The 22,526-nt window shown below is 39.2% G+C and overlaps 1 protein-coding gene across 1 annotated transcript in view; it reads left to right on the forward strand.

The window, feature by feature from the left end:
* LOC114666282 (deubiquitinase DESI2) overlaps nucleotides 1-22,526 on the forward strand; it is a 186,689-nt gene that overhangs the window by 117,358 nt on the left and 46,805 nt on the right. Inside the window, exon 3 of the mRNA XM_028821102.2 lies at nucleotides 8,837-8,930. Within this exon, the coding sequence (XP_028676935.1) occupies nucleotides 8,837-8,930 (94 nt within the window). The remainder of the gene's footprint in view (nucleotides 1-8,836; nucleotides 8,931-22,526) is intronic.

Genomic DNA, 22,526 nt, shown 5'->3' on the forward strand with positions numbered 1-22,526 from the left:
ATTGACACCACTGTCTTCAATGAAATGCTTCGTCGCATTAGCCGTGTGGGCTGGCGCATTGTCATGATGCAAAAAGTGCCTTCGCAAGTTCTTGGACCGGCCTCTAGCCATCGCAGAATAAACGTCAGGCAGGTACTGAGTGGTGTACCACTCAGAGGTCACAGTTTTCCTTTCCATCAGCGGAATTGACGCGACAATGCCATCGATGTTGAAAAAGATGGCAAACATGGTGCGTTCCACAGAGCAGATTAAACCATCAGAAAAGTCGTAAAAAATCATCACTTGAAAGTCACGCACGCACGGAGTCGGGAGCTTCGCCGCTAGCGCCGGCTGCGCGCACTCAGTTCGTTTGCTTCTCGTGTTCATTCTGAAGGAAGAGAGGGAGCAAAACATCTGAACAAAAACATGCAACCACTTGAATAATCCCTCTACACAGCAGAACAGGTTTCGACAGGCTGACACTCGACAAACGATAAAATTCTGCACAGAACCCAGACAACCCTCGTATGCTGCTAGGGATATACAGGCGAGATTCATTGTTATGATACCTAAAGTGTCATCCTTAAGCTTGTACAATGATACAAAATTATAGGTGCATATTGTCATACATGGAAGAAAAGTGTGCTTTTATGATAATCTAGGATATGTCAGTTATGGTCTTTATCATTCCCTGACATTTTGCATTATGTTTATATAAAGGTTGGTCATTTAACACCAGTTAATTACAATTGTCTAAGAAGGCTTTTGACAATCAAAATAACTGCTTAACTGCACAAAAGTTCTTAATGTCATTTTATAGTCTTAACTGGTAGTGAGGCAGTTTTAATCTTAATTTCAAAATTCCCGATGAGTTATTGCATTTTAACCTATTGTTGCATTGATATTTATAGTTATAGGGATTAGAAGAATAGATTAGATATAGCCTGCTTTCCTTCTCTCCCCCCTTTATCCCCCCCCCATTTTGCCTCCCCACATGAGGCTTGATCCCACTTCGCAATGTCCCAGTCCTCTGACATACAAACAGACAGAGCACATCCAAAACAAAACAAACCCCACCCCGCAGCAGCCTTAGAGAATTAAAACAGAGATCTCTATTGCAGCTGAATTCTTAATACTATCTGCCGAAAATATAATCATTAACAGTCTTTAAGCTTAAAATAAAAAAAGTTCTTAAATATCAACAAAAATGTCACTCTACCCTAGTCCCTTTTCCCTAGGGAAAAAATTATAATCTAATTTTGGGGCAACACTGATAGATTCCTTTATGCTTAAACAAAACATAATTATGACATCTAACAAAATTGTTTATTTTAGAAAATATGTGAAACCTAAAATATTTTCATTCTAACTGCAAATTTTTACAAAAATAATTTTTAAAGCTTAAAAACATATTCATTTTTCAGTAATATCAATTTAAGGTGTTTCAGTAATGGCAACATTCCCCAAAACATATTTCTTGCTGTGGTGCTGTTATTTAAAAACAAATTCATTTACAGTCATGCTGTGTACAATGGCTGACCCTGTGCTTTGAACCCCAAAGGTTATGCGAAAAAATCAATTTTCCCTTGGGGATTAACAGAGTACATCAAATCAAATAGTAAACACTCAGAAACCATATGGGGGAAAAAAATGAGAACACTATAATTTAGTAACTCCTAGAACCACCATTAATCAGCACTTGAACATCTTCTGTAGGAGATTATCATTCTCTTGTGTCGTTTGGAGAAAGTCTGGCCCACTCTTCTTTACAATGTTGCTTCATACGTAGATTATACTACTTAATGTGATAACCAAGAAAGTTAAGGCAGTTATACTACAAATGCATAGATAAAGATTTAAAACATGCTCGTTTTGGATAAAGTTAAATTAGCTGTGTAACTGCAACATACCTCCGATACCGTAGCACAGGCATGTGAAAAAAGTAAGTAGACTCCTTGGAAATTGTTGACTTTTTCAACATATTTGAACAAGCAAACAGTGCCTACAGATAAAGGTGATATACCTGAATAAAACACAAGGAAAATGTGACTTTTTAATCGTTTATTCAACAAAAATATTAGTAGATGTAGTGGTCTACTGGAGAAAAAGTAAGTATACCTGTGGCTTCTGAACCTCTTACTGCCTCCTTTAAAAAGAAACAACTTCTTGTAGGTGTTATGCATAACTGCCCCTTTTTCTTGCATGTACTGCCAACAACATTTAAATGAGATTCAAATCATGGCTTTGACAAAGCTTAGTCCATAAGCCCATATTTTGTCTTTTAAAGTCATTCCTAGACGTATTTGCTAGTGTTTCAGATAATTATGTTAAAAGGTCCAGTACAACTTCAGGTTTATCAGTGAGGGCCCCTCACAATCTCCTCAAACACTCTTTAATGTGATGCAGGATTCATAGTTGACTCTGACTGCAATCTGCCCAGGCCCTGAGACTTCAAAGTGTCCCAAAAACAATGTTTCAATCAGTGTTTCAGAGCTGGTACTGTATGAAGTGGTTCTTCTGAAATGCTGTTTTTTTTTTTGTTTTCGACAAACATGTCTATTGTTACTGTTGCCAAACAACTCTGTCTTTTATTCATCTGTTGAGAGCACATTGTTCCATAAGGCCTGATCTTTGTCTAGATTTGAATGACAAATTGTAATCTTGCTCTAACGTTCAGTTTTGTACAGCAAAGGCATTTTCTTGAAACACTTCATGTGAAGTTCAAATTTGTGCAGATTTATGCATAGTGTACCACATGTACTTTGACACTAACTTTTGTAAGAGTTGCCTGCAAATCCCACCATGACATTTTGGGGTTCTTCAACACTTCTTTTAGAATCTTTCTGTGGGCCATAGAGAGCTCTTTTGATCTTGGTACAATGACACCACATGTCAGTAGCAAAGAAAACACCAATCCCTCGATATCTGATGTTTGAAAAAAGACTGGATCCACCTTCGTACTCTGCAAGAAGGTTCTAATCATCTGGAACACCTGATTCTAATTTTATGGGTTTGAAGTGGTGATAAATGTAGAGGTGTGCTTATTTTTCCGTGTGGCAAATCTGCATTTTTGCTAATTTAAATTTATGAGAATGAATACACCATCAATTTTTTGTAATTTATTCAAGTGTATTAGCTTTATCTGTAGACACTGTTTGCACGAAGATCTAATGTCTTCCTGTTCAAATATGTTGAAATAGTCAGCCAGTTTCCATGGGGTGAACTTACTGTTTAAAAAATTTTTTTTTTTCTGAAGTCCTTTTTTTATATAATTAAAATGAATTTTTTAAGGAAAGAATTTTAGGTATACTTTCTATTTATTGATCAAAAAATGAATGCATGCAACAGAAAAAAGTTGGTAAATATAAACTAGCTTTTAAAACATTTAAGTGGTGCCACATGTTTTAGCAGCTGCGACGGAAATATGCTGCTAATCAATATTTCATATACAGTGCATCCGGAAAGTATTCACAGCGCATCACTTTTTCCACATTTTGTTATGTTACAGCCTTATTCCAAAATAGATTAAATTCATTTTTTTCCTCAGAATTCTACACACAACACCCCATAATGACAATGTGAAAAAGTTTACTTGAGGTTTTTGCAAATTTATGAAAAATAAAAAAATTGAGAAAGCACATGTACATAAGTATTCACAGCCTTTGCCATGAAGCTCAAAATTGAGCTCAGGTGCATCCTGTTTCCCCTGATCATCCTTGAGATGTTTTTGCAGCTTAATTGGAGTAAACATGTGGTAAATTCAGTTGATTGGACATGATTTGGAAAGGCACACACCTGTCTATATAAGGTCCCACAGTTGACAGTTCATGTCAGAGCACAAACCAAGTATGAAGTCAAAGGAATTGTCTGTAGATCTCCGAGACAGGATTGTCTCATGGCACAAACCTGGGGAAGGTTACAGAAACATTTCTGCTGCTTTGAAGGTCCCAATGAGCACAGTGGCCTCCATCATCTGTAAGTGGAAGACGTTGGAAACCACCAGGACTCTTCCTAGAGCTGGCCGGCCATCTAAACTGAGCGATCGGGGGAGAAGGGCCTTAGTCAGGTAGGTGACCAAGAACCCGATGGTCACTCTGTCAGAGCTCCAGAGGTCCTCTGTGGAGAGGGGAGAACCTTCCAGAAGGACAACCATCTCTGCAGCAATCCATCAATCAGGCCTGTATGGTAGAGTGGCCAGACGGAAGCCACTCCTTAGTAAAAGGCACATGGCAGCCTGCCTGGAGTTTGCCAAAAGGCACCTGAAGAACTCTCAGACCATGAGAAAGAAAATTCTCTGGTCTGATGAGACAAGGATTGAACTCTTTGGTGTGAATGCCAGGCGTCACGTTTGGGGGAAACCAGGCACCGCCCATCACCAGGCCAATACCATCCCTACAGTGAAGCGTGGTGATGGCAGCATCATGCTGTGGGGATGTTTTTCAGCGGCAGGAACTGGGAGACTAGTCAGGATAAATGGAAAGATGACTGCAGCAATGTACAGAGACATCCTGGATGAAAACCTGCTCCAGAGCGCTCTTGACCTCATACTGGGGCCACGGTTCATCTTTCAGCAGGACAACGACCCTAAGCACACAGCCAAGATATCAAAGGAGTGGCTTCAGGACATCACTGTGAATGTCCTTGAGTGGCCCAGACTTGAATCCGATAGAACATCTCTGGAGAGATCTTAAAATGGCTGTGCACTGACGCTTCCCATCCAACCTGATGGGGCTTGAGGGGTGCTGCAAAGAGAAATGGGCGATACTGGCCAAGGATAGGTGTGCCAAGCTTGTGGCATCATATTCAAAAAGACTTGAGTCTGTAATTGCTGGCAAAGGTGCATCGATAAAGTATTGAGCAAAGACTGTGAATACTTATGAACTGTCAACTGTGGGACCTTATATAGACAGGTGTGTGCCTTTCCAAATCATGTCCAATCAACTGAATTTACCACAGGTGGACTCCAATTAAGCTGCAAAAATGTCACATGTGAAAGTGGTAAATATATCAGGCTTTCCGAATTTACGTACCATGGCCATGTCATCCTGATAGTTTTGTTGCATGTATCTTGGACTTACTAGAAATGTGGATGGTAATATGATCATTTTGCCTACATGTACGTTATTTTCAGCGTTTGCTTGCATTGCATCTGATAGTTCCACGTGCAGATCTTGTTGATGTAATCTGAGATAGTTGAGACACGCGCCCTCTGTTTTAACATACATCTACGACGTACTGTTGGAATAGTTTGCCGCTGGAGTGCAAAATACTAAATGTATTCCTCATTGCTAATCTGTACACGTAAAATTGGCAATGAGTAAGCCTTATTCGCTTGGCAGTTCTTTTATCAGGAACATGTTGTAAATCTTTGTGCCAGCTAATGTCTCTGTAAGGGAATAAAAGTGGGTAAACCATAGGGTCGCAATTCATATTGAGTGTGGAAATCTGTTTACAGGAGTTGCGTATGGGATAGATGCAAATGTCCCTTTCAGCAGGCATTTCACCATCTTCTCCGACGAAAATCGCTGCAATGTTGGGGCATTGTATCGTTATATATCCTGCCCAGGGTTTTCCTTGAAAACCATTCGTACAGATGCTGTTGAATTGGACTGAGCGATTTCATGCATGTGTTTGTATGATTTAGCAAAAGGGTTAATGGTTCTGAGCATGGAATCTAGCTGGAGAAGTACATTTTCACTGCAGGAAGAGTTTGCTTTAATTTGTAAGCGCACTTCAGTAGCTTGCGCTGTGTGAAAAACATACAACTGTCCATATCCCGGAGAGGTAGAAGTGTTAGCGTATAGTGGGGAGATTTGGTAATAAATTTGCCTGTGTATTTTAAAACAGTATGGTCCTGGTCAGGAGGTTGAGTTATCTGTGCACCCATGGAAGCAAATGCTAGAGAAGAGTTGTTTTCTCGAATGTGTTCACAATAATTTTTAGCTTCTGATGTTTGCTGTGTAAGAAGCTGTTGTAAATACACAGGTGGCTCCCGCAAAGGTGGTAAAGCTACTTTCCCGTTGTGACAGCACCTTGTGTACTTGTTGGATGTACTACGCTCGGCAGGCCAGTATAGTGCATGACATGGAAGAGGACGAATAGGAATCGAGAAATGCCGTGTCGGCGGGACCAGTTTTGAAGTGGAAGCAGGACGAACCAGAAGAGAAATGCACACATTTCTCTTCTGGTTCGTCCTGCTTCCACTTCAAAACTGGTCCCGCCGACACGGCATTTCTCGATTCCTATTCGTCCTCTTCCATGTCATGCACTATACTGGCCACATTTCTCTTCTGGTTCGTCCTGCTTCCACTTCAAAACTGGTCCCGCCGACACGGCATTTCTCGATTCCTATTCGTCCTCTTCCATGTCATGCACTATACTGGCCTGCCGAGCGTAGTACATCCATATATATATAGGGGCAAGCGGCTGGGAGTGGTACCCAGCTGGGACGCCCAGCACGAGGGGGCGACTGCCCTGTTGGCTTTGGAGACCACGGGAAAAGAGCTTAGAAACTCAATCCTATAGGGGCCCGTGGTCACCGCCGGGGGGCGCCCAGATGCCTGATGGCCCTCAGAACTTCCACCACAACCGGAAGTGTTGGGGGGACGAAGACCAGGGACACCTGGAGTGTTTCCAGGTGCGCAGCCGGTACTTCCGCCACACCAGGAAGGGCCAGCGGAAGCTCATCGGGAGGCACCTGGAGTACATCCGGGTGAGCTTAAAAGGGGCTGCCTCCCTCCATTCGATAGCTGGAGTCAGGTAGAAGAAGGACGGAGCTCGGAGGAGTGGAGGCGGTGAAGAAAGGCATTGAGGAAAGAGGCCTGGACTTTGGGGTGATTGGTGCTGCGGCACTGGGTTGTGTGTGTGTTCCTCTTGTAAATATTACTTGTAAATAAACGTCGTGTTGTGCTTTAAACGATGTCTGCCTGTCTGTGTCTGGGCTGTTCCCCACAATATATATACATACATACTGGAGAACCCAATTTATGGCTTCAGTTTAGCTTCTAGACATTAGGCCAAGCATTCTTCTCCAGAACATCTTGGTATTACTTCAGGTTCAAACTTCAATTAATGATTGTGAGTTGTCCAGGCCAGAGAGCAAAGGAACAGCACCAAACAATAACTATCCAATAAGGCTGCTCTTCCTTGGTAGTGATAAGGATGTGTTGGTGGTCGACAGTATTCATTATTTTGCCATACAGAATTACTTGTTGTTGAGAGTAACATTTTCAGTAATTTCAGGATATTGTATAGATAATCAATATAAACTAAATATGACTAGCAATGTTTTAATTTTTTCAGTAAGTCTTTCTTATTGCAGCCTTATTATATTACATTATTGTGACAATGTTTTCTGTTACTGTTTACAACTGCAAGAAGGCATGCAAATGAATATGAATACAGTAATGTTGGATCGTGACTGAGAGAATAAAAGTATAAAAAAAAAAGGTAACTTTTGCAAGTACTATAAATTTACAGCAGCTGTTACAGACACAAATCGGATGTATGTTTTTATTGTATAATATTAACAATAAGAGCAGCTCAATACTCAAAACGGTAAACTAATGATGAGAGAGCCGGTTTTGAACTTGTGACCTGTGGATTATAAGTCAGCAGTTCTTACCGCTGCACCAATGAAGCTGTCGTATTGCACTTGTACCTTTTGTGAAAGTATTTATTTGATATTTGGACTTCACATATTATACAGTTCATATCTACATTTTGTCATTTATTACTAAAACATGAAAAACGTTTGTTTTAATGATGTGTTTACATATTGTTGTAGACACGGAACACATAAGAAATTATTTCCCCTATACAACTCGAGGTAGCTCACTCCCAGATAATCAAGGCTTGAAATGGGAGAACTTCATGCTGTTTCCGTGGTGGTGGTGGGGGGATGGGATAGCAGGCTGCTTACTGCTTGTGCTTATTGGCACAATACAAAAGACGCTTGATGGAGAGATGCAAAGGGATTTAAGGTGTGCTCCGTTTACGAGTTTTTTCATATCCATCCATCCATTTTCCAACCCGCTGAATCCGAATACAGGGTCACGGGGGTCTGCTGGAGCCAATCCCAGCCAACACAGGGCACAAGGCAGGAACCAATCCCGGGCAGGGTGCCAACCCACCGCAGGACACACACAAACACACCCACACACCAAGCACACACTAGGGCCAATTTAGAATCGCCAATCCACCTAACCTGCATGTCTTTGGACTGTGGGAGGAAACCGGAGCGCCTTTTTTCATAGACTTTGGTAATTCTAGTGTTAAACTATGCTACACGTTTTTGCTAATATATGAATATCTATTTTGCTAGATAATAAAGTCCTGTTATTGATGCAAAAGTATTTTTTTTTCCCAAAATAAGAGCCTCTTCTATTTTTTATTTAGATATTGTGAGTTCAGTGAGTGAATGGATGTATGTTTCATGCATGAAAAATTAGTTTCTGTTAGAAAAACAATTTTTGAATTTTTACTGCATAGTTTGTTTTATTTCTTTTTTTATTTCTAAGTGAAAAAACTGGAAATGTTTTCCCTTCAGTTAGTGTGTTTAATAATTGATTCTTTCTCTTTGAGAATCAAGGTGTGAACCACAGATTATAATTTGTGGACAATTGATTCTTACCACAGACTTCTTTTTAAATACTTTTTAATATGGGATTTCCTTCTTAGAAGCATAGTCCTAGTTTATATGCTTATATATTAACATCAAGTATAAAAAAAGTGTCTCCTGTTTAACTTGGTATAGTTGTATATCCAAAAAATCAGATTTAAGAAATATTGCCGTACCCTTTTAAAATTGAGCACTGTACATTTTAAAGTTTTAAATGTTATGCTTTTTTGCTTTTAGAATTTGCCTATGGTGGCCATCCATATCCATTTTCAGGGATTTTTGAAATTTCACCAGGAGATGCTTCAGAATTGGGGGAAACTTTCAAATTTAAGTGAGTGCATTTTTTACTATTTTTTCATGGATGCTCCAATTTCATATTTTGTTCCTACTATTGCTTTTTAAATACAGGGTATACTGTATATGTCCCTTTCCTTTCATCACAATAATCAATGCTTAGTCTTCTGTTATAGTGTGATTAAAACTCTGCTACTTTAACACTGTAATACTCATAAAATTTAATTTGAAAACATGAAGGCAGTTTGTTCTACCTGGGTCATATAGACTTCTTTTCTGTGAAGTACAATTTTTGTTGTTTTAAACTCTTTTCTAAGGATTTTGGTTATAATTTTGACTGCAATATCACTAGTTAATGAAATGCAGTCCTCACATTACAAGTACAAAATGGGTCAGAGATAATAATCAGTCTGACCTGCCTTTGGGCTGCGAAAGCAAAGCCTTATTAACATTTGTCTTAATACTTTTGACATATTTGAATACTATATGTCAAATCAATGAAGAAGACCTCTCCTCCAGAACCAGGGTGTAAATGTATTCAACTGGAATGAGGCAGCAGCCTGTTCCACTGCACATCTGTAACAGTTTTCAGTATACACACAAAGGAACTCTTTTTTGTTACATGATAAGTGAATTCCACTGGTGCTACAACAGATATCACTGCATATTCTTACATTTAGCCTCATTCTCAACAGTGTTTTTTAATGAATGTATTTGGTCCATATAATAATCTTGCATATTATGGCACCAGAGAGTGTTAAATATTGGTCAGACTGACAAGAATGAATGTCACTGTACTCTGTACACATAATATAAACTTGCAAACTTGAAATTGTAAAGAATAAACACATTTGTTGCATTCATAAAGTGAGCCTAAACTTAAATTCATACTTTGCAGAGAACTGACTAGCATCTTGCATCTTACTATTAGTTGTGTTGGATTTTTTTTTTTATTATTTATTTACAGTTTACTTACTCTGCCATAATAATGCTTTAAATATTTGTAAATGTTTTACAAATATTATATGCATACAATCTGAAATTGTCTGCAAAATCCCGGACTTTCTAATATGTCTTTGGGTAAATCCAGTTTTTATAATTTCACTGTTGAACTTCATGTGACAATAAAATATTACATTTATGCATCTTTTAAAAATATGACAAAATCAGTATTTGTTGCATTTTGCCTTCCACTTTGAGCACTATATTTTAGATAACAACCAAGAATAATAATACAAAGTAACACAGTAATAAATCTTTGTACTACAAAAACTGAACACAATGTAAACCAGAAGACTGGAGTAAAATAAGCAAACCATCTTCTGTAGATGACACATTTGTCCACCACAACCATTTTGAACTTAAAAGTAAGCAATTTATGTCAATTTTAAGATATTTCATATGCATATGGAAGAATGACATCTTCAAAAGAAAATATATTTAAAGCATATGGCTATCTTTCCAGGGCTAGAAGCAAGTTGGACTGTTGTGCTTATACTTGCTACTGTGCCCTTTAGTGTCATCTTTCCTAGTAAATAAGCAATCTGCACACGACGGCATTCATAAAGGTGTTTGCAGGTAACTCCTTTTTCCATTGTTAATGAAATGTCAGACTAGTTCCATTACTAATACAGTTTCTGAAAGTGGTTTATAATGTCACATCTGTCTAACTTCACACGTTGCTGCTGAAAGCAAATTCTAACTCTTAAAGTAAATCCCAGTAAAATGGTTGGTCATTATCATGTAAAAGAAATTTGGAGACCCAAACAGATGGCTCATTTTTAATAGTTTTGGTCATAGTACACTTTTAAAAAGATTTAACCTGCTTGCCTTAGAGTATTCTCTTGAGACAAAGAATGTTTTTATTTAGCATCTACTCAAACAACTGACCACCGTTTCCAGGCAGTGGTGGATTTTAGTAACCATAAGTGGCAGAGTCAGATGTCCTAATATGGAAACTGTTTCACACCTCTGAGGATGAGAAAAGTAAATAGGTTAATGACTGTGCAGCCTTGCCATTCAATGCTAGTGTTCCCTAACATTATATATATATATATATATATATATATATATATATATATATATATATATATATATATATATATATATATATATATATATATATATATATATATAAAAATCGGGCCCAAATCAGATTGTGATTCAGACAATGAATGCTATAAAAAAAAATATATATAATATTGCATAGTTTACTGTCAAATAAAGCAACATTACGCGACATGCGTTTCGCCCTCATTTGGGCTCATCAGCCGTACATACTCTACTGCTCCCCTTTCGGGTAATTGAACCTCGGATGTCAGCGTCAGAGACGAAGTCCCTTTACACTGCGCCATGGCGTGTAGTTCGTTTATTTGACAGCCTGTAGGTCCGGAGTTTTTTATATATATATATATATATATATATATATATATATATATATATATATACACACTGCTTGAATGAACTCTATTCTGTTCTATGAACAATGAATCTTTGGCATATGTGAATTAAAATTTATTAGCTACATTTACAAATGGTTAATATAAAATATTATAAGCACAGCAGCACCTTAGGGGTATTCTCAAGTAAGTGAAATATTTTCAGAGTAATTTTATATTTTCTATACAATATGCTCTGCTTTTTTTTTCTTTTTTTTTATATATATAAAGTATATTCCTTTTATTGTCTTGTTAACAGGCCTCCTGAATAACCTTGTGTTCTTACTTTTTATTATATTACATTGTTTTGCATTGAAGTACACTGTGGTCACTATCATATTCGAGGAAGCAGCCTGAGGTGATTCATGGCTTGTGACAAGCCACTTTAATTTTTTTTCATTGCCACATCAGTAGCTTTTAGTGTCAGTTTTGCTCTTTTTATTATATTATGTACAGTATTTATATTGCAGATGGTATGATCAGTTTTCATTTAGCATTCTAAATTTACCAGTTTTGCTGTTGCAGCCCATCTGTTTCAAGGTTTTACACAATGTGAGTTTAGAAATGCCCTTCTAACCACAACTCTTGTAAAGAGGTATTATTAGAGTGTCTATGGCTTTTCTGTTTGCTTAAACAAATCCAGGCTTTATCTTCTGATCTTTGTTATTAACAAATTGTGAGCTTTTGCTCACCTTTTTTTGTTTATTGAACTATTTTATATAAACTCTACAGCATGAGTACCTAGGGGTCCACAGTAAGTGCAGGTTTTCATTCCAACCAGTTTCATAACTACAAGCCAGCCTTATCAGATAATAAAACTTGCTATTTAATTATTTTGCTTGTTACTGCTTTCATTCTTCCAAGACAAAATTTTTATCATATTGTATAGATATTTTTTCAGTTATTGAGAACTTTATCCACCTTTTATGTTTGGAATAGATTTGTAAATCTTGGTCCTTCTCTCTCGTTGATTTCAAAGGCTTTTGTTAACATAGATTCAGTACTTCATGATGCATATACAGTTAGGTCCATAAATATTTGGACAGAGACAACTTTTTTCTAATTTTGGTTCTGTACATTACCACAATGAATTTTAAATGAAACAACTCAGATGCAGTTGAAGTGCAGACTTTCAGCTTTAATTCAGTGGTGTGAACAAAACGATTGCATAAAAATGTGAGGCAACTAAAGCATTTTTTTAACACAATCCCTTCATTTCAGGGGCTCAAAAGTAATTGGACAAATTAAATAACTGGAAATAAAATGAACATTTCTAATGGTTGAAAACCCTTTTCTGGCAATGACAGCCTGAAGTCTTGAACTCATGGATATCACCAGATGCTGGGTTTCCTCCTTTTTAATGCTCTGCATGGCCTTTACTGCAGCGGCTTTCAGTTGCTGTTTGTGTTTGGGCCTTTCTGTCTGAAGTTTAGTCTTCAACAAGTGAAATGCATGCTCAGTTGGGTTAAGATCAGGTAACTGACTTCGCCATTCAAGAATTTTCCACTTCTTTGCTTTAATAAACTCCTGGGTTGCTTTGGCTGTATGTTTTGGGTCATTGTCCATCTGTATCATGAAACACAGCCCAATCAATTTGACTGCATTTAGCTGGATTTTCACAGACAGTATGTCTCTGAACAACTCAGAATTCATTTGGCTGCTTCTGTCCTGTGTCACATCATCAATAAACACTAGTGTTCAGTGCCACTGGCAGCCATGCACGCCCAAGCCATCACACTGCCTCTACCGTGTTTTACAGATGATGTGATATGCTTTGGATAATGAGCTGTTCCATGCCTTCTCCATACTTTTTTCTTGCCATCATTCTGGTAGAGGTTGATCTTGGTTTCATCTGTCCAAAGAATGTTTTTCCAGAACTGTGCTGGCTTTTTTAGATGTTCTTTAGCAAAGTCCAATCTAGACTTTCTATTCTTGAGGCTTATGAGTGGCTTGCACCTTGCAGTACACCCTCTGTATTTACTTTCATACAGTCTTCTCTTTATGGTAGACATGGATAGCAATACACCTACTCCCTGGAGAGTGTTGTTCGCTTGGTTGGCTGTTGTGAAGGGGTTTCTCTTCACCATGGAAATGATTCTGCGATCATCCACCACTGTTGTCTTCCGTGGACATCCAGGTCTTTTTGCGTTGCTGAGTTCACCAGTGCTTGCTTTCTTTCTCAGGATGTACCAAACTGTAGATTTTGCCACTCGTAATATTGTAGCAATTTCTCTGATGGGTTTTTTCTTTTAGATAGATAGATACTTTATTAATCCCAAGGTGTTTTCGCAGCTTAAGGATGGCTTCTTTCACATGCATGGAAGGCTCCTTTGACCGCATGTTGTCTGTTCACAGCAAAATCTTCCACATGCAAGCACCACACCTCAAATCAACTCCAGGCCTTTTATCTGCTTAATTGATAATGACATAACTACGGACTTGCCCACACCTGCCCATGAAATAGCCTTTGAGTCAATTGTCCAATTACTTTTGAGTCCCTGAAATGAAGGGATTGTGTTACAAAAATGCTTTAGTTGCCTCACATTTTTATGCATCGTTTTGTTCACCCCACTGAATTAAAGCTGAAAGACTACACTTCAACTGCATCTGAGTTGTTTCATTTAAAATTCATTGTGGTAATGTGCAGAACCAAAATTAGAAAAAAGGTGTCTCTGTCCAAATATTTATGGACCTAACTGTATACCGGTTTAAATGGATGCACATTAGCTGGAGAATTGGGGTTCTTTTATCATTTGCACCTCCTTATTAACTGATGGCTGGTTAAGAAACCATGCATCATTTAAAACATTATTGCAGCTATTAAAAACTAAAATAGGTAATTTAATGGTTCTGAATTGTAACGAGTTAACTAAAACTAAGCCAAGAAAATGATTGCTTTAGTAGTAAGTAAATTAGTTATAATAAAAAATAAAAAAATTGTTAAAGCAAAAACCTGTAGCCTTTATGGATCTCCAGGACCAGAGTTGAGAACCCAGATGTAGAAATTGTACGCTGCAAAAAATACATTTGCAGTAACTAGACAAAAAAACTTTTAATGGAAGTTGATTTGCTTTTATGTAGCAAAAGAATCCACCAATGGGGTAAGCAAAATTTACTTGACAAGATTTCTTAAAATAAGCCACGTAATCATAAATATAATTTTTATTATGTCAATAATTCTTGCATTAAGGAAAACAAGATGTAATGTTGATATAATGATATAGTGAGGAACATAAGTATTTGAACACCCTGCGATTTTGCAAGTTTTCCCACTTAGAAATCATGGAGGGGTCTGAAATTCACATTGTAGGTGCATTCCTACTGTGAGAGAAAGACTATAAAAAAAAATTCAGGAAATCACATTGTATGATTTGTACAGAATTTATTTGTATTGCACTGCTGCACATAAGTATTTGAACACCTGGCAATCAGTAAGAATTCTGGCTCTCAAAGACCTGTTACTCTGCCTTTAAGACGTCCACCTCTACTCCACTTAGTAATCTTAATTAGTAGCACCTGTCTGAGCTCTTTAAAGACACCTGTCCACCCCACAGTCAGTCAGACTCCAACTACTACCATGGGCAAGACCACAGAGCTTGCAAAAGACACCAGAGACACAATTGTGGACCTCCACAAGGCTGGAAAGGGCTACGGGGCAATTGCCAAGCAGCTTGGTGAAAATAGATCAACTGTTGGAGCAATTGTCAGAAAATGGAAGAGGCTAAAGATGACGGTCAGTCTCCCTCGGACTGGGGCTCCATGCAAGATCTCACCTCGTGGGGTAAGAAAGGTGAGGAATCAGCCCAGAACTACACGGGAGGAGCTGGTCAGTGACATGAAGAGAGCTGGGACCACAGTTTCAAAGGTCACTGTCGGTAGAACACTATGCCGTCATGGTTTCAAATCGCACATTGCACGGAAGGTTCCCCAGCTGAAGTCATCACATGTCCAGGCCCGTCTGAAGTTTGCCAGTGACCATCTGGATGATCTAGAGGAGGCATGGGAGAAAGTCATGTGGTCAGATGAGACCGTGTTTGGAGGAAAAAGGAGGAGGAGTTGCATCTCAAGAACACCATCCCTACTGTGAATCATGGGGGTGGAAACATCATGCTTTGGGGGTGCTTTTCTGCGAAGGGGACTGCATGACTGCACTGTATTAAGGAGAGGATGAATGGGGCCATGTATTGTGATATTTTGAGAAACAACCTCCTTCCCTCAGTCAGAGCACTGAAGATGGGTCGTGGCTGGGTCTTCCAACATGACAATGACCCGAAGCACACAGCCAGGATAACCAAGGAGTGGCTCCGTAAGAAGCATATCAAGATTCTGGAGTGGCCTAGCCAATCTCCAGACCTAAATCCAATCGAAAATCTTTGGAGGGAGCTGAAACTCCGTGTTGCTCAGCGCCAGCCCCGGAACCTGACAGATCTAGAGGAGATCTGTGTGGAGGAGTGAGCCAAAATCCCTGTTGCAGTGTGTGCAAACCTGGGGGGTATTTTTCGTACGTGGATTAGTCGTTTAGCCGGATGTAATTGTTGATGATTTGGCCTGATCCTGGATCTGTCGGTTTTTCGAAACTCTTGCTGGAAGTGTTGTCATAGCAACACATCCTAATCCGCAAACCTGCTCAGAGCAGGTTTGTTCTACGTAAACAAGGATTAGTTTACACACGTGATCAGTGACGGTACATGGAAGTCGTCCAGTAATGGCTTTGCCATTCATGAATGAGCGACCAATTGATATCGGTGCACAAATTATAAGAAGAGAATTTCATATAGAGAGGGTTTTGTGCGATCGGCAAGATCCTTTATTGCTCCCGGAGGAAATTCTTTTCGAAAGATACCGCTTTAGCCGAGGGGGAATATTGTACCTCAAAGATTTATTAGCACTTAATATTTGAAGTCAAACTAGCCAAAGTCGGGTTCTCACAACCACACAGACAGCATGCATTGCTTTGAGGTTTTTTTTACAAGCGGCACTTTTTTATATACTGTAGGCGATGCGGAATATCTAACTAAAAGTGCAGTTTGCCAGGCAATTCATAAAGTCTGTTTGGCTCTGAAATATTTCCTTCAGGTTTTCATAGTGTTTCCTGGACACCTGCGTGTGCAGACAATAAAATAGGCGTTTCATGCCATTGCAGGTAGGTAATACACAGGCTAAAACACCCACAGTTCCATGAAGAATCTCAATCAGCCTAACATTCTCATTACCAGGATTTCCAAATGTGATTGGGGCACATGGGACTGATCAGAGTGGAGTTTGATCAAACATTATTTGGAAAATGTACCTCTCCTCCTGATGAATAATCAGACACAGTGTCTTCATCAAATATTTGACCTTCGTCAATATCTTCTTGGTCAGACACAGGTTCAAGGGATATGACATTCCCTGCAACTGACTCAACAAAAAAGAGGGCTATATGGAACATACCTATGGCACACATGGAGGGCAAATATATGCAATGACCATCCTTTACCTGAAATGAAATGATCACTGCATCCTGCCACTGTTTCTGAGGAGGAGCTTCCCCCTGGAATGCCTTCAGAAACAGGGCGATGGGCATTTTGCTGGAGAGCCAACTCTTCTGCAGGGGTTTGGTCTGGACCGCGTGGACCTCCACCTGTTTTCTGCTTGTCTGCCTTCTTATTAGCTTTAAAATTAATGTTTTTTATATTATATATGATTCTTTATGTCAACAATTCTTTAAATAGTTCTATACCAATATTTACCAGTTTGAAGTATATTCTTGTACTTCACTTTAACCTGTTCCCATGTTCTCCTTGTGCTCACGTTTGATCTGGAATTATGACATATTAAATAATAATTAATCTGACACATAGGAAATGAAACGCTGCATTCAGTAAGTACAATGCACAGTTCTTAGCGTTTAATTTGTCGGCCACTTTTTGCCAGCCGTCTTTTCTGGTCTGGGCTGCTTTTGCAGTGTTACCCCTTGTGCATATTAAATCTTGAAATTCTTCATGTCTTTCGAATAAAAGGTCTTGCACCGCGTGTGTGAAAAAAATGCGGCCGTTCTTTCGTCATTTTGTTACAGCCTATCAAAGACTTGCTGATCATGTTTTCTAGACTCGATATATATGGGCTTTTCACTCAGCGCGAGCACGCACATTCATCTCGTATGATTAGATCCCGCTCGACTAATCTACTACACCGCTGCATTTGAAAAACCGACCTATCCCAAATGAGTGTCACCGGCATTAACTTATCCAAGATGAGGCACCTGATCTCAGATGATTTAAGCGACGTACGAAAAATACCCCCCTGGTCAAAAACTACGTGAAACATTTGACCTCTGTAATTGCAAACAAAGGCTTCTGTACCAAATACTGATTTTCTCAAGTGTTCAAATACTTATGTGCAGCAGTGCAATACAAATAAATTCTGTACAAATCATACAATGTGATTTCCTGAATTTGTTTTTTTACATTCTGTCTCTCACAGTGGGAATGCACCTACAATGTGAATTTCAGACCCCTCCATGATTTCTAAGTGGGAGAACTTGCAAAATCGCAGGGTGTTCAAATACTTATGTTCCTCACTATATGTGATATAAACACTTGTCCCTTGCTTAGATTTTATTTTTTGTAGTGTAGTATGTGAAAAACCCAGGAGTTCATTTTTTTGTGAGACTCTTGAACCACCATGTTTGGCTTCAACATTCATACCATATTCAGAGTTGCTTATGTCATTCATCTCGCCCATTCTAATGTTTGAGGTTCAGACACATTTGGCAGTATGAGGGAGCAGGCTATTTTAGTCATTGGACGGATGGACCTAATAAAGTGACCACTGCCTATAAAAGTGTATTTTTTAGTTGTATATTTGTAGAAGATAATTTTTAAACATTAATTCTAATTTGATATTCCATCAGTGAAACAGTAAAGTCTGTTTACACCTTAAACCCATTCAATTACATAACTGAAATCCTAATGACAGACATAATCCCTAAGAGAGAGATTAACTAAAATTCAATTTCAATTAAAAATGGTAGTTTGTAATTCTGTAACAATTATAATGGCAAAAGTCAATGCCCAGTTTGATAACACATACAGATGGCTCACGGAGAAAGAAAAACAAAAATTGCAGCCTTCACTGAAGCTGGTGAAAATGAATCTCTGTGGCCAAAGGACAGGCAAGCCCTTCTGGACATTCTAAAATATTAAAATGCAGTTAAATTACTAAGTATTGACTACTCATGATGACATGTCTGAAAATATTTGATGCTTGACGGTATCATCAGAGTGTTGGCATCTTTAATGCTTTCCAACATCAAAAGTGCAGGGCAATTTGGCCAGATGGCAGTTGCACTGTATAACAAAGTCAAAAATGAATTTCATTTTAATTTTAATCTTTTGCAGTAAATGTACTAAAATCCATATTACTAAACGAGAATGGTAAACCGGATATGGACGCAGGGACATGGGCCGTGGACGCAAAAGACGTAGTGCGCAGGCGCCAAGCCCCCCTCCAAGCAATGGAAAATAAGAAATGAGGCGCCGTACCCATAGCACACAAAAAAAAGGAGTCAGACGCAGGTGCCACACAAACCCTTGGCACACACAGCGCCACACGAAGCCCATAGCACACGAAACGGGACGCACACAAAAAAGAGGCTTCAGACCCACGACACACAAAGCCCCCCTCCACTAACAGAAATAAGAAATGAGGCAACGCGCCCCTAGCACACCAAAAACAAAGGAGTCAGACGCAAGCGCCACATAGCACACGAAACGGTACGCACACAAAAAAGAGGATTCAGACCCACGACACACAATGCCCCTCTCCACTAACACAAATAAAAAATGAGGCAACGTGCCCCTAGCACACAAAAAAAAAGGAGTCAGACGTGAGCGCCACACAAAGCCCATTGCACACGAAACGGGACAGACTACGGACATAGCACACGAAACGGGACGTACACAAAAAGGAGAATTCAGACCCACGACACACAAAGCCCCCCTCCACTAACAGAAATAAAAAATGAGGCAACGCGCCCCTAGCCCCCCTGCCCAGAGTAAAACGAGAAAGACTACGAACCGTCTGACATGCCGCAAGCATGATAAAGCGAGGTCAGAAGGAAATTCACATTCTCCAGCAGCAGCATACTGATACAATAAATAATAAATTAAAGAAAGATAATAATGCACGTGAAAAACAGACAGTAACTTTGTATAATAATGTTAACGTTTACACCCCCACGTGGAATTGAAGAATCGCATAGTTTGGGGGAGGAACGATCTACTCAATCTGTCTGTGGAGCAGGACAGTGACAGCAGTCTATCGCTGAAGCTGCTCTTCTGTCTGGAAAGTGATCAATAAATAAAAATAGAAAAATTAAAGTAAAAAAGCACACATACACATATGCCACACAAAGTCCACCCCCACCCCGCACCAGAGCAAAACGGGAGAGACTACGAACCGTCAGAGTAGGAAACAAAGTAAAATGTCATAAAGAGGTTAAAGAACAGGGACAAACACATAAAGAGCAGGTTACAGAACAAAGCCCCCCTGCCCAGAGTAAAACGAGAAAGACTGCGAACCGTCTGACATGCCGCAAGCAGGATAAAGCGAGGTCAGAAATAAAACACAGAGTAGATACATAGATAGATAGATAGATAGATACTTTATTAATCCCAATGGGAAATTCACATTCTCCAGCAGCAGCATACTGATACAATAAATAATATTAAATTAAAGAAAGATAATAATGCAGGTGAAAAACAGACAATAACTTTGTATAATAATGTTAAATGTTAACGTTTACCCCCCAGTGTGGAATTGAAGAGCCACATAGTTTGGGGGAGGAACGATCTCCTCAATCTGTCTATGGAGCAGGACAGTGACAGCAGTCTGTCGCTGAAGCTGCTGTTCTGTCTGGAAAGTGATCAATAAATAAAAATAGAAAAATAAAAGTAAAAAAGCACACATTCACATACAGTCATACACGGAGCTGCTGGAAACGAAGTAAAACTTTATAAAGGGATTAAAGAACGGGGATAAACACATGGAGAGCGAGTTACAGATGATGAAAACTGAAATGCAACAGCTTCAAAAAAACCTAGGCACGAAACACATGCACACCAAGATACAGAATATAAAGGCAGAAACAACGACAGTTAAACGTCCACACCACACAGCGCAGGCGGACCCGTACTCCACAATGCACCGCATAATAGTACGGACGGAGCTCCATTTTAACAGTGGGGGGCCCCAGAGTGACACGGGCAAACGCTCCGTATTAAATGTGCGTCATCCTCGCACGTGGCGGGCACGGGTTCAAAACGCTGGGGGTAGGCGAGCGAAGCAAGCAGGGGGCAGAGCCCCCTTGTATAGATATAAATAAATTCTGAAAAACAGTTGAGTGTTTTTCCAGTTTTTCAACTTATCCTGACATATCAGTAGAGTATTTCCAATTTTTGGGGCATAAAAAGCAAAAAGATGCCTCATTCTTTTAATTAATTCATAGGTTTTATGCTTCACATTCAGAACATTGAGCAAGCGGGTCTTTGAAGATCTGAAATTATGGTTAAGGCTGAAATTGGACAGGCATTCTGGAATACAGGGAGATACACAATTATACAGAGTCTTAGAGACCATCAGTTGTTGAAGACACATACAGCCAGTGTAATGATTCTAACACAGGGGAAATGTGTTAAACTTTTCTTTTTCTAGTTTGATTCTTGTTGCTGCTATTTGAACAAGTGAAGACGATTTATGTTGCTGTGGTAGTTCTGATAAGAGTGCATTACAACAAAATAGTCTACTTCAGTCCCATCAAATGAGCACTCAGTGTCCTCCATAGTGTTTGGGGAAAAGACACATTTTTCCTTGATTTTACCCCTCTGCTCCACAGTTTAAAATTACAAATCCAACAATTCAGACTTGATTAAATTGTACATTGCAGACTTTTATTTTGATTTGCACACATTTCAGTAAAACCATGTGGAAATGACAACACTTTTTCTACATTGTTGCCCGCGTTTCAGGGCACCATAACGTTTGGTGTTTGTGATTCCTAAGGTGGGTTTCTTTGTTTTATTAGTTCAGGCATAAGACACATACGCTTACTTCTACCATTTGGAATCTGTAGTTGTCATTGATCAACATGAGGAAAAGAGGAGTGCCAATGAAAACCAATGACGCCATTTTGAGGCAGAAAAAACAAGAATAAAACCTTTATGTGGTAAAACCTTAGGATGACCTAAATCAACTGGCTGGAGTATCATTAAGGGGAAAGAACACACTGGTGAGCTCAGTAATCACAAAGAGACTGTCAGGCCAAGGAAGACCTCCACTGCTGATGACCAAAGAATCCCCACTATGGTAAAGAAAAAGCCCCAAAACCCTGTCCAACATATCAGAAACAGTCTTCAGGAGGCAGATGTGGATGATTCAGAGAAGACTATCCGCAGAAGACTTCATGAACAGAAGTACAGAGTACACTGCGAGATGCAAAGCACTAGTTAGCCACCAAAGCAGAATGGCCAGATGAACTTGCATCAGTATGATGGAAGGAGCAAAGTGTGGAGACAAAAAGGATCTGCCCAAGATCCAAAGCATATCATCTCATCTTTTAAACATGGTGGTGAGGCTTTTATGGCTTCTGCATGTATGCCCACCATATCTGCTGACACACTACTCTTCAGTGTTGATGGAACTGCTGATGGAAGCTGCTCAGTGAATTCTGAGGCATAGAGAAACATCTACTCAAGTTCCAGTAAAAACTCATTGGACAGTGATTCATCCTCCAATAATAATCAGCAGAGAAGATTTTTAGCACCTGGTGGTGTCTATGAATTGCAGACTTCAAGCAGTTATTCCATGCAGGGGTATGTGACAAAGTCCTAAATATGATGGACCTGCTAGTGCTATGTACCAAACATTGTCGTGCCCTGAAATGCCGGGACCATGTAGAAAAAGTGTTGTCATTCCTGTATGGTGTGACCGAAATGTACTCAAATACCCTAAATTAAAGTCTGCCATGTGCTCTTTAATCACTTCTGAATTGTTTGATTTGTAATTAGGGATAAATCAAGAAAAAATGTGTCCTTGTCCCAAACATTATGAAGGGCACTGTATGTCTTTATAGGATATAGTGTAATGTGTTTTTTTTTTTTTTTTTTTTAAAAAGATTTTAGTGACTAATGTTGAGGTGCTGCATCACTTGACAG

This window comes from Erpetoichthys calabaricus, chromosome 15 (assembly GCF_900747795.2).
Source record: "Erpetoichthys calabaricus chromosome 15, fErpCal1.3, whole genome shotgun sequence".
NCBI classification, from domain to species: domain Eukaryota; kingdom Metazoa; phylum Chordata; class Cladistia; order Polypteriformes; family Polypteridae; genus Erpetoichthys; species Erpetoichthys calabaricus.